The sequence below is a fragment of the Tinamus guttatus genome, unplaced genomic scaffold (genome assembly GCF_059628265.1).
Source record: "Tinamus guttatus ecotype Peru unplaced genomic scaffold, ASM5962826v1 Tinamus_guttatus_pri_ptg000208l, whole genome shotgun sequence".
Lineage (NCBI taxonomy): Eukaryota > Metazoa > Chordata > Aves > Tinamiformes > Tinamidae > Tinamus > Tinamus guttatus.
The window spans coordinates 4,917,365-4,930,175 of NW_028288742.1; the positions used below are offsets into that span (position 1 = coordinate 4,917,365).

The 12,811-nt window shown below is 42.2% G+C and overlaps 1 protein-coding gene across 1 annotated transcript; it reads left to right on the top strand.

The window, feature by feature from the left end:
- Positions 1-5,946: 5,946 nt before the first annotated feature.
- Positions 5,947-7,831, top strand: CDC42EP3 (CDC42 effector protein 3). The gene has a single exon (XM_010214363.2). It carries the CDS (start codon positions 6,051-6,053, stop codon positions 6,816-6,818), a length of 768 nt encoding a protein of 255 aa, XP_010212665.1. The 5' UTR covers positions 5,947-6,050; the 3' UTR covers positions 6,819-7,831.
- Positions 7,832-12,811: the final 4,980 nt, after the last annotated feature.

Genomic DNA, 12,811 nt, shown 5'->3' on the forward strand with positions numbered 1-12,811 from the left:
ATCTTGCTGGAGCAGCAGGGCAGTGAGTACCCGTGTTTGCTGTGCTGGTGATGTGCTTGAGGCAGGGGGTAGAGTGAGTGTCTCCGTCCTAGAGAGAGCGGGGGAGACATTCACTGTGAGCCAGTGTGTTGCTAATATCTAGTTTTGCCAATTTGGCTTCTTCTGCTTAATGAACTGCTCTGTATTGCACCTGGCAAGAACTTTTGAAGGGCTTGTGAAACAACACTAGGAGCAAATGCTGTAAGTCCAGGAAAATTCCTGCCGTGAGATGATGGTGGGGAAAAGGATCTTTATAGACAAGGCAGCAAAGAAGTGATTTTTTTATGTTTGTATATGCTATTCAGGAGAGTGATAGGAGGATACTGGGATATAAAGGACATTTCTAATCTCACAGAAGGACACAGAAAAAATTAACTCGAGGGTGGTGCCATTTACCCAGTTTTGGCAGTCACACCTTCAGCAGCCCCTTCCAACTGTGTTGGTTCAGCAGTTTGCAGGGCATCATGAACCAAGAAAACAGTTATTTCAAATCAGGTTGGTTTTCCATCATTTCTTCTTCTTAGAGCCTAAAATAAAAGCTCCTAAATGTGTGAAATACCTCATTCATATCAATGAAATGTTTATGTAGTTTAATGGTGTGATGTTGAAGGTATTATCTGGTTAACATTGCTTACTCTATTTTGATCCACTTGAAAGAATATTGGGAGGGAAAGGTTGCAAGATTTAAAGCAGGAAATAATTGAAAATTATTTTAGCAACTTGTGTTTTTCTCATCCATAAAACTAAGATTTTTGGAGAAAAAAAAAAAAAGGGTGTTGAAGTGGAAGACACTTGGAGGGAAAGACACTAAATGCAGCCTGACCCTATATGTGCTTGCATTTAATGAAAATTAGCACTTCTTCAGATGGACTGCTCATAGCTGGTATTTGTATTTTTGTGTTTTATGTGTGCAAGGAGGGAAAAAGTGTTTTTCAATAAGGGAAATGAAAATGTATCCTCATATAATTTCTTTGGAAGGGAAAGTGAAAGGATAACAGAACTGATTCATTATCAGGCATATTTCTTTTTTTTTTCTCCCCAGCTAGTGCTCCTATAGCTGATATCTCTGAAGTCTCCCTCGTCACTCATTAGTAGATCTGTATTATGGAGCATATTTGTGTTCCCTTTCTCCCCCCATTCCTTACCCATGAGCAGTCGTTCTCGAGAACTCAAATACTTTGAGCAGTAGCTTGGAGTATTTAATCAGTGTCAGTCTGGAAAGATGGATCAAGTGGCATTTTCGACCTCTGTTGTCATGCAATATTTTCATGAATGATTTGAATGCGCGCCCCTACATCTAAAAGTGATCCTATATCCATATGCTATAGAGAACAAGATTAAAACTTGAAATGATGCTAACAAATTGAAAAGCTTGTAAGAAGCAGAAGGCAGTGCAGCGAGTGCCAGAGCTTCTCTGAAGTGGCAGTAGTCAAGAGCAAGAGGCAGAATAACTGGATAGATGGCAGCTCCTCTGAAAAAAAGACAAGTTTTTTAGAGGACCACAAAGCCCCCTGTGCTCTTCTGCTAGGAGAAAAATGCAGATATGCTGCTAAGAGAGATGTTGAGGTCTCAGCTCGAGCAGTGGCTGATTCTGGGCACACTTATGGTAAATGTGAGCCAAGAGGAGGGTGACTAGAAAGGGTGGCCGTGGGGAATGGACCTGTGTGCAAGAAAGTGACCTGTTAGATTTGATCTAGGACACCAGGCTGAGTGCAGTGTGTGAAGACCAGCTGAACTTAAGTGTGAATTAGCCTGATGATTTTATAAAGTAATTAAATCAGTAGCTTTATCAGAAAGATGCAAATTCTTTCAAGGAGGGAGGAAAAAAAAGGGCAAAGAGTTTTAATCCAATCAGAAAGACTGACTTTAATACAGGCAAATTAAAAGGCTGGGCCTTTTATAAACAAGGCAAGTTTAGATGAAGAAGCGGGTAGGAGAACAGTTGCCACCTGATTTGGCTAAAGCTGCCGCGACGCTGGTGGTTGCCCAAGCGGAGTCTCCGCTGGCCGTGAAGCGGGAGAGCTGCGGTTCCCCCTCGCTGCCAGGGACACCCGCGTGGCGGGAGCGCAGGAGCTGGGCTCCGTGGCACGGGCTCTCGTGCTTACCTTGGACCTGAACAGTTAGAGTTTGTCTTGTCTTAGCCCTTGCTCTGGAAACTGCAAGGCCAGGTTTGCACGGGTGTTTCAAACATAGTGATTCTTAACTGCTAGGGCTGGGAAAAGCTACTGGTAGCTAAAAAGCAAAATGAGCCCTCCTCATTTGCCTGTGTGTGCAGATGTTTCATCCAGCAAAAAGCTTACTGAGGAGCCTGCTTCTGCCTTTTGGTGGGTATTCTCTTCTGCTTTGCATAGTATGAGGGTTATAGAGTCTCCATCTTCATTTAAGGACCTGTTCTACAAGGTCATTCACTGCTTTTAGAATTTTTATTTATTTAATTAATATTTTGGGATGTAAAGTTTCAATGTACTCGGCCAATAATATTCAAGATGGAACCATTGCAAGAGATTGTCCTGTAGAAAGCCCATCAGCTTCCCAAAGTGTACAAATTGCTTCTGGTTTGCACTCCATTGGAAATGGCCTTTCATTCCTTTCGTGTGCTTGCCCAGAACGTGGCGTAGGATCTGCACCTCTTGGGAGCTATTCGCAGTTACAGGTTTGCACCTTGACCCTTACTTGTGTCTGGCCTTGTAAGCTCAGCTGTTGACATATTCGCTGTCCGTCTTTTTAAAACTGACTGGAATAAACTGAGGCACCCACTGAAAACTTGGAGCTGCGTGGAGGGGAACGATTGCCAAGTGGACTGAGGGTTCACAAGCCAGATGGAAAAGTGCCTCTCAAAATATTATTCAAGGTTTCCAGGTTACCTGGGTTAGCAGAACACATAACAGAGATTGCAAAGCGATAGAAGTAAAAACGATCAGGAGTTACATGCAAACCAATTCTTTATTTCTTCATTGGGCTGAAACTTCTCTGGCTTGGCAGTCTTGGACTGCGGATTTTTTGGCTATGCATTTGATTTGCTAATGATTTCTCATTCAGCTTTTCAGTTTGGCAATGCATTCTCTTAGTTATAGTGAACTGAACTTGGTCAAAACAGAGATTCTTTCAATGGAAAGATGAGAAAAGGGCCTAAGTTTCAGACCGGGTGAACACCACTGTAGAGCAGGGTTTCAAGGCTGGAGAGTAGTCCCTTAACCAGGATGCACTGCTCTTCCATCCCATATTACGGGATGCAGGCAGGGTGCAAGAGCTTCTGGAGAAATCTGGGGGGTTTTGGGAGGAGTCAAATGGGAAACATGATCTTGTTAAGCCGTGTTCATTGGCCAAAGTCTTGTTTTTTAAAATTACTTTATATATTAGCATACGTTTGTCCTCATTTAATTATAAATTAAATGTAATAACAGTATTTAGTGAGTGACTATTTCCAGGGTGATATTACATTCCATCTGTTCAGAATGGTTTAAAATCTGTACTCCTTTGGGTCACAGTTGCCAGGGAGGACAGGTATGCAGAAATGAAGTGCACTTGCCCTGACATCCGTGTTAGGCTGTGCATTAAAAGCCTGCCTGTGGAAGAGGGAATCCTTATCCCTTCCGTATCCCTTTCCAGCAGAGGGGTTACTGAAACATGCCGCAAAGGGTTGCCTTCGACTTAACTGAGCAGGTGAGGCTTGCAGTGCACGTGTAATTTGGGATGTTCTCGAGGGAGGTGAAGCCTTTCGGTGCGCTGGCGGAGCGGGAGGCAGCGGCAGCCCGTGCCCGGCCGTGCGCAGGCCGAGCGGCGCGGTTTGACACTGCCCCTTGCTGGGGCTCCCTCGCAGCGCAGGAGCTGAAGGAGCTCCGGGCGCCTCCAAGCTCCTCGCTCCGTTCTGCTTTTCTGATCGTTTGGGGTTTGTTTGTTCATTTTGCCTTCCCAAGCAATGAGTTTAATAAGATGCAGTCCTCTTCTGCATTTCGACCTGCAGGATTTTAGAAAGCAAGTCAGTCGGTGGTTAATTTTTAGTACTTCTTGATCTTCGGATGTGTTTCACTGCATACCATTAGGTTTGTTTGCAATCTCTTGGTGCTAGTGGCCTTGGAAGATCCAACCTGGTGGGACCCATGAGAGTTTGAATGAACTAGGGTTTGTCTTTTATTTTTAAGCTAGTAGCCAGTCAGCTTGACTGAATTGGCACTGCATTGCCATTCATGCCACAGATCAAAAAATCTGAGAGATTGAAGAATTAGAAGCAGAGGGAATTCTGCTGGGAATTGGGATAGAGAGGAATTTGCTAGATAAACAACAACCAGCCTCACGGTTCAGCTTTGTTCCCTAAGAATAGAAATCTCTCTAGAATTGAGAACATTTTGCTTAGTTAAATGGGTTACAAGGTTAAAGTGATAAGCTGTGGAAAATGGGGGGGAGAGGAAGTTAAAACAATGTAGTGAATTTTTCAGTTTGAATCAAAAGGTAACTGAAATGGACTAGTTAGCTCTGTTCCCATGATCTGGGGCCCAAGCAGAGATTTCATTCAGAACATCCCTTGGGGTCTTACAGTGCTAAGATGGAGTTCAGGCAAGGGAGCTCTGGGACGGAATGGGAGTCTCCTAGTTTTCTGTAGCTCCTAATGAATTAGAATTTTCCTATGGAGGAGCAATCTTTGAAGTGCTCGTAACTGATTAATGTAAGCGATTGCATTATCAAAATTGAGCTGGAAAGGATAAATGGAGCGTATTTTGCACGGCAGCTCTCATCTGTTTCCATCTGTTTTCCTTTTTGCCGGGTGCTTGGGGGAGGGGTTTTCAGGGGTATCTGGCGTTCAGTAGGTATCCCGTGGGGATCCCAAGGGAAGACTGGCCCCCCTGGCTTCCCAGCCGCCCTCGCGACACTCACTTAGGCACCCCCTCCAGGAACCGATAGTGCCCTGAAGTGAATGGAGTGGCGAAAATGCCTGAATCCTCTTGGACAATCTGGCTGTGTAGCCATACTGCACGCACTTCTGAAACCAGCGATCCTTGCTGGGCTTAGCTCATTGGAAAATACAGTCCCATTTGTTTGCACAGACCAGCTTTGAGTCGCCGTGGCCTCATGGCCTAGCAAGTATTTGAGCTCGTGTGTGTGAGTTACTGCTGTGATTCCCACAGAATCCCCATGTAAGATTCCCATAGGCTACAGATGATAGTCAAAAGGATCAGTCCTCTCCAAAAGACCCACATTTGGACTATTCCAACTAAGTGTAGAGATAGGATAAGCAGAATGGTAAGTGCCTGAAATTAAATGGGCACGTTTTCCAGAAGCATCATTGGTGCTTTCAGCTTGCGAGAACTCCAGCACTAAAGGGGGATATTGTAAGTTCTCCAATCCAAGGTGATCTTCTCTATTTCAAAAACCTTGGTCTGTGTGAGGCCTTCTGGGTCTATCCAAAGGCTTAATGTGGTTGAGCCCTCGTGTTATAAGTGTGTCTGCGTGTGCTCTGGAAGGCCGGCAGTTGCAATGCCAGAATAGGAAGGTGTGAGATCGTGATGTTTATCAAACAAACCGGGCTCAGCAACTGTGTCTAAAAAACTCTGACATCAAAAACCCAAGACACCAAACCTATGAAGTCAGGTTATCTAGCCCTTGTTAATCTATTAATCTGTTCATCTCTACCCTTTTATCTTGCCTAATGAAGGGAAGCAGCATTGTAAAGCTGATCTGCCAGCTGAAATTGTCATTATTTTTTTCCTTTAAAAAAAAAAAAACATGAAAAATAAGTTAATGAAAACCTGGTTTTGTATCCCATGCAGGTTTCCTCAGGTCCTGGACGTAGTAGGACACGTAATTGCTAACTTCACCCTTGAAAGATCGACAGTGAGAGACTTTCCCCTTCGCGTATCTGAGAGTTTTCCGTTCCAGATGAAAGGAACCTCATCTATGAGAGTGAGATGATGATGTAACTCAGATAGCACTCAAGGTCTCCGGAGAATAACTAACTTTGTAGGACGCTTTTCCATTTTTTTTGATAACTCATCCTCTCAGAATCTACAAACAAGATGCCAGCCAAGACACCCATCTATTTGAAAGCTGCCAACAATAAAAAAGGGAAGAAGTTCAAACTAAGGGATATCCTGTCTCCTGATATGATCAGTCCACCTCTTGGAGACTTCCGCCACACCATACACATTGGAAAAGAAGGGCAGCATGATGTTTTTGGGGACATCTCCTTTTTGCAGGGAAACTACGAGCTCTTGCCTGGAAATGAAGGAGAAACCAGAATAAGCCAAGCTGACGGCCACAATGAATTCCTAAGGGCAAACAGCACTTCCGAATCCATGTTTACAGAAACTCCATCGCCAGTGCTCAAAAATGCCATTTCCCTTCCGGCCATCGGGGGTTCTCAAGCCCTTATGTTGCCCTTATTGTCACCAGTGACATTTAATTCAAAGCAAGAATCCGTCAGGCCATCTAGAAATCCTAGGCTTAGCTGTGAGCCAGTAATGGAAGAAAAATTGCCGGAGAAAGGTAAACAGCTGAAGGATGGAGAAATATACAGAGATGACATATGGGAGCAAAATGGTTCTTCGTCACACTTAGCCAATGGCAGAGACAGTCACTCCTCCAGCCTTTCCGAACGGTGCTCTGATTGGCAAACAGTTGATTTATTTGATGACAGTCGACTTTCATGTGAACTAACCAAGACAGAGACTAAGTCAGAAGAATCCCTTTCAGATCTTGCAGACTCTCTTCTTTCGTTACAGCTTGACTTGGGACCTTCACTTTTGGATGAGGTCCTTAATGTAATGGACAAAAATAAATCTTAGAACTGGTACCTCTTGCTTCTTTATAAGTCATTCAATTTAAAAAAAACACAACTCACAAGTAAAGACACTTAAAAATCAGCTGTTATTTGCAGTTGTTCGACGGGTTTTCTAAAAGTGTTCTTAAAAAATATTTTTTTATCTATTGTTTTTTCATGAGTTTTATTACAGTAAATTCTCGTAGCAGGAGGGTAAATTTTAATAACAGTTTTCAGCAAACATAAAATGTTTTAAGTACCAGTATTAACAATCAGAAACTTAAGAAATACAGTTTGAGGATGATACTGATTATGACGTTTGGTTAGTTCACTCTTACGGGCTTCTGAATATTTGAGAATCTGTGTCAGTAAGGAGACTGGTATTAATTCGTCACCTTTATAAATTATTGCAACATCACTTTACATGTAGGCGAACATTATTTCTCGAACCTTATGTGTGGGAGTTTCATTGTGGTTTTCTTCATTTTTCATAGGATCGTTTCTGTTACACCTTCTCTGTAACTATTTCCTCTGTTTTCTACTGCTCTGTGTTCAGATGTGAACAATTTGAAGGCTCTTTTGGCTTGAACATGTGGTCCAGAGTCTCAGCTGCTTCAAACGAGCATGCACAAATTTAAACAAATTGAGGCTTTGGGCTTGATATTGTATATGAAATCGTATGTTGTAAACAGCTAACACATGCAAGATATTATGGTTAAATTATTTTAAAAGTTGAAATATATTTTTGTGTGCATCTTGGCTTTTTACTGCAGAGCCTACACATACAATATCTCATCAAAATAGTTGCTTGAAAATATTGGTGGTCTTCTGAAAGTTGTATAATTGTGTGTTTGAAAAGAAATATGTATTGATACTCCTAGCTTTGTTCTTCATTTATTGCCACACATGCTTATACTTGCAACTGATTATTTCAATTTTTGAAGAAGGCACTGGTTAATCACAATGCTTGATGCGTGCTGCAACAGCCAATGTTTTGGGAAGCGTGGATCGTTTAATACAGTACCTACATGGATTGCATAGAGACTTTGTGCAATACAATAAAAATATTTAAATTGCTATGTCTTCGTGATTCACTACATTCCTTCATCAATATCCGGAATGCTCTTTCCTGCTGTAATGAGATGGATTGCAGGAGAGTTGCAGAAATGAGAGATGGAGGGGGCAGATCAATTCCACTAACTTAATCCCATTAACTTTACTTTTTACTATTTACTTCCTGAGGTAGTAAGCAAGCAGGTAGGATCCTCTGGAACATGTGCTAATTTTGTTATATAATAGGAGACAAAATGATATTTTGGTCGTGGTAAAGTTGATAAAATTACTGTAGCTTTTGGTGAAGTCTTTAGGTAAATCCTCCCAGAGTTTGTGAACAGATCTTCATTAGGTAACCACAGTACGTCTGTATCTTCTTATCAGAATGTGTAAGTCATGGATGATACAAAATGGTTTTATTTCTATCCTCAAAAATTTCTATGGAGTCAATGCCAACTAAATTCATTTCTGCAACCTGTTTTAGAGGCAGTTCTGCCCATCACAGTTGCTACCCCTTTTTCTAGTCCAGCAGTTACATTATCGTGAATTAATGAGACATGTGGATACTGTCTCCCATATTATTCCCGTAAGTGAGGAATTAAGATGTAGATGGCCAAAAGCTGTGTTTATTTTTAAGATAATGCTTAATTGACTTTAGTTTCATATTTTCTGTGTATAAGCTTAGATCAAATTTCCAGTGAATTCATGCTAGAAGAATGTGGCTCTCTGACGATAGTGCTTAATAATATTTTGGAAAGCAGCCTCAAGGCTCTCCTTGGACAAATATCTCTTGCAGGATCTAGGGATTTAAAGCCCAATGAGAATTTTGGTGCCAAAATATTCAGGGAAAAATCTATCAGTTGTTGGCATAGGGGAAATATGAATGAAATAGGAAATTACACATTTTCTGTGCAGACCAGCCTGAAGTGTCATAATGATTAGAACACTAGAAGTATTTGATAAATGAAAATCACTGTCTTCCAGGACAGCAAGTGTTTTCCAGAAGGCCTTTCCTTTACTTCACCTCTGCCTGGTTTACCCACAGCAGTACTAAGTGGATATAGGACAGAATTGGATATGCTGACAAATGGGTATGAAGAATCCTTTAGTATGTGGACATGGAAGAAGTGGGCCTTGAATCCAATATAAATGTCTCAAGACATTGATAAATGATACCCTGTTTAAGGATAAGTTTATTTCACAGTCCTTTTCCCTTTTTGCATTATTAGTGTTAATGGGGAAGCTTCTTATCAGGAATTAGAGCTGAAGGATAGTCCCTAATTGGTGCAAGAAATTCTCAGCAAGTGACAAGAATAGGCTAATGCCAACTTTCAGGAAAAAAAAAAACACAGGAGGACTTGACTTCTTAAGGCATATCAGCTCAACAATTTTTAATTCCTGCTAGAATCACAGCGAGAAGGGACAGTTGGGACGGCTGCCTTTCTGAGAAGGTCAGTCATGACCAGAATCAGCAGTAGTTGTTTGAAGTGGCAAATATAGAGATGCAAGCCCAGCAAGGAAACTGTTGGACCTTGTGTGTCGAGGCCAACTGAAGTCAGCATTGCGCAAGGGGCAGCTAAGACAGATAGGCCCTGGACTTGATTCCAAGGAAAGCAGTTAAGAGTTGCTCTAAGCAAATTAATTAAATTAGCAGTGACCTAGCTCTGCTCTGCTTGCATTCATTTACTTTCATATGAACATGAAGTATTTTAGTACATCTGTTTCCTATAAATGCTTTCATTATATGTGTTTCTAGGGGGTTTCCTGAGTCCAAAGGTAAGGCTGGATCTATCACTCACTGCTTCTCTCTAGTTACATTTTTACAAGTGCTAGAAAATCAAGGAAGTACTTAATAATTTCTGTTTATATTTTTAATATTGTAAGCTTATTTTTCTCTCAACAATTATAAAAGGACTGTTTTTCTGCTAGTATAAGTTAGCTTCACTCCAAAATAAAATCAGGAATTCTGACTTACACCAGGGACAAACTTTCCCTTTTTTTTCATAGGTGCATTAAGGTGGCCCTTAACATCCAGGCCCTTCTTGAGTGTCTAGGAACACTCTCTCTTAGCTTGTGCTTGGGGAAACAATAACTTCAGTTTTGTGGGTGAATTATTCTGAACTTGCACTCTATTTTCTTTCTTTCTTGAGGAGCTGATGTGTTTGGGAACCTTCCTTCCATTAGAACCTCTCGTCAGGGGACTCCCTGGCAGCTCCCCAGTGTCAACGCGTTCCTGGTGGCAGCAAGGCCAGGCCTAACCCCCACACCACGTCCCCCCACCAAGGGAGCAGGGCACCTGGGGCTCTGCCACAGGGACAGGGATGGGCAGTTGGCTGTGGGTCAGGGTTGGCACTGGCGGAGCCCAGAGCTGTGGAGGGGCTGGACACCAGCAGTGCTGCAGTGTCATGGGGCAGGCACCAACAGGCCTGGGCTGGGCCGCAGTGGGGGCCTGGTTCTGGGAAGGGCTGGGGAAGGTCCTGGGAGAGGGATATCAGCGCACCCAGGCCCTAACAGATTTTTGCGGGTAGTAGTTTTGACCTGAAAGAGTGATGGACCTCGGTTTTGCCTTCAGTAACTCAGAAAGTGCTGAAGCCACCTAACACGCTATAGGATACAAAGGAAGGAGGGTTGGTTCTCTCCCTATTTCCTGCATAGTATGGAACAACCATGCAAAGAAAACTCCCAGAGTTTCCTTTTTTTTTTTTTTTTCCTCCCTCTGGGCATGCTTCCACAGGCTTTACCCAAAGGGAAGTACGGTGCTCTGTCTCTTTGGGCTCTGCCTTTGGCTATATATTGGCTAGTTTTGTTTATGATAGTCTGACTATACACCTCCCCCAGTCATCATGGCCTTTCAAGGGTTATCAAGAATGACCTTGCAATGACATTGGCTAACTCCCTCAATACCCATGGGTACATATTATCAGTTCCCATGGTCTTGTGAATGCCCAGTTTGTTTAAATACTCCCTAACATCATCCTCCTCTCCTGTGGTAAAGCTTATTCCTTTTCCCGTTGTCAAGCACCTGGGATTCCTGAAGACAAGTCCTACCAGTAAAGACCACAGTGAAGAAGGCATTGAGTAGCTCAGCCTTTGCCACATCCATGGTAACCAGGTCCCTTGCCTCATTCAGCAGAGGGCCCATGTTTTCCTCAGTTTGTCTGTTGCTGCTGCTGTGCTGGCAGAAGCCCTTTCCACTGCCCTTCACATCCTTTGCTAGATTCAACTCCAGATGCATCTTGCTTCTACCTCTTGTACTCTTCCTTTCTATATTTGGTTTTGTCAGAAACTCTTCATTCTCCATGCAGGTCTCCTGCTACCTTTGCTTGATGTCTTGAGCTTAAGAGGACGTAATCCTTGAAAATCAATGACCTCCCCTGGACCCCTCTTCTCCAAGACCATATTCTTCCAAGCACACTTTCCTGAGCAGGCCAGAGTTTGCTCTCCTAAAATGTAGGGTTGTGCTCTTGCTATTTGCCTTGTTCTCTCTCTCAGAATCCTGAACTCCATCATCTCATGGTCACTGCGACCAAGGCTGCCCCAACCATCACATCCCTGACCAATTGTGATCCATGCAGATTTGAAATTCATTATGTCTTAAACCAAAGGATGAGCCCTAACTTCATTAGCAGTCTACAGATATAGTACAGACTTACAAAGAAGAAAAACCAGCAAGAATCATAATTGAGAAGCAAATCTGGACTGCCCTTTGTTTAGGCAACAGGAAGAAAAAAATACCTTAACATAAACATTCGCTGCAGACTCCTTAGACATGTGTCTAATGGCAGCACCAAGTTTAGGAGAGAAGATTTAAAACACTGAGTCCCCAAACAACTATATTTGCCATCTATTTTTAGATCACAAGTTAACATATGATAAATTGATGGTTTCTTTGTTTTCTAGTATTTATTCTCTTCTTGGAAAAGAGAATTCAAGCCAATACTTTTTGTTTCTCACTGTTACTGTGGAACATTCAGCCTGTCTCTCAGGGCTTCTACCTACACCTTCTTGACAAGGCAGTCTGCTGCACTGGAAGCAGACTGGAAAATTTTTTGAGGACAAATTCCTTTTTTTTCCACCTTAGTTTTCAGTATATGATGTTATCTGGTAAGATGGAAAAATTGCGAGAATAGCCTTACTCATGATATTTGTATTTCCTCTCCTGGCAGATACTCACACATATCTGCACTTCATGTTTTATATATTTATGTTTAATCATCAAGCATTTTCTAAATTCGGAAAAGCTTCCCATCACTTGTTATTTTATCTGAACTACTCTCACTAGAAAAATGCAGATGGCAACAGCAAGTCACAAGTTGAATGTAAATGTTGGCCTTCAGCATTCACAGGGCTGAAAGAGCTTTCTCTGTATTCAGCATATGAAATTAGTTTTGAATTTAAACTACAAATATACTAAATGTTCCATAGTGAGCCCTGTGTCCTGTGACAGTGTTGGGGAAATCCTAACTGTGCCAAGGATGTGGATATTGAGGAATGCCATTTCTCGTTCTAGAAGTGCCACGCTTTCTAAGACTGGTATCTGTGCTTGCATTGGGTAGGTAAGAAAGTCTTCCCTGGCATTGCCAATGCAGACAACCAAGCTAATAAGAAAGGCAAGAGGAAAGGGAAAGATTGCTCTGTAATTGCAGTATTACCCTAAGGTTTTGAGTGGTCTGGCCTCTGGCACAAACTTTCTACATGAACTTGGGCAAATCACTTAAACCGCTCCACAGCGGAGATGGTCATTTCTAGTGTAAGAAAGATGGCTTTATGCTTCTCTCAACTTTAGTCCATTCTGTCAAATTAGATGAAAGAATTGCAGGTAAATTGTTCTGAACACAGCGTTTAGTTGAAGCAGGATAAGGTATGGTATCTAAGAGGTATTATTATGTGGAATTGCTAAGTTTTGCAATACTATAAACAAAATAGGATCATGTATACATATGTTTAACAGACTGTAGAAGGTTT

Coding starts and splice junctions, on each gene's coding strand:
- CDC42EP3 (XM_010214363.2), top strand. CDS start 6,051: ATGCCAGCCAAGACACCCATCTATTTGAAAGCTGCCAACAATAAAAAA.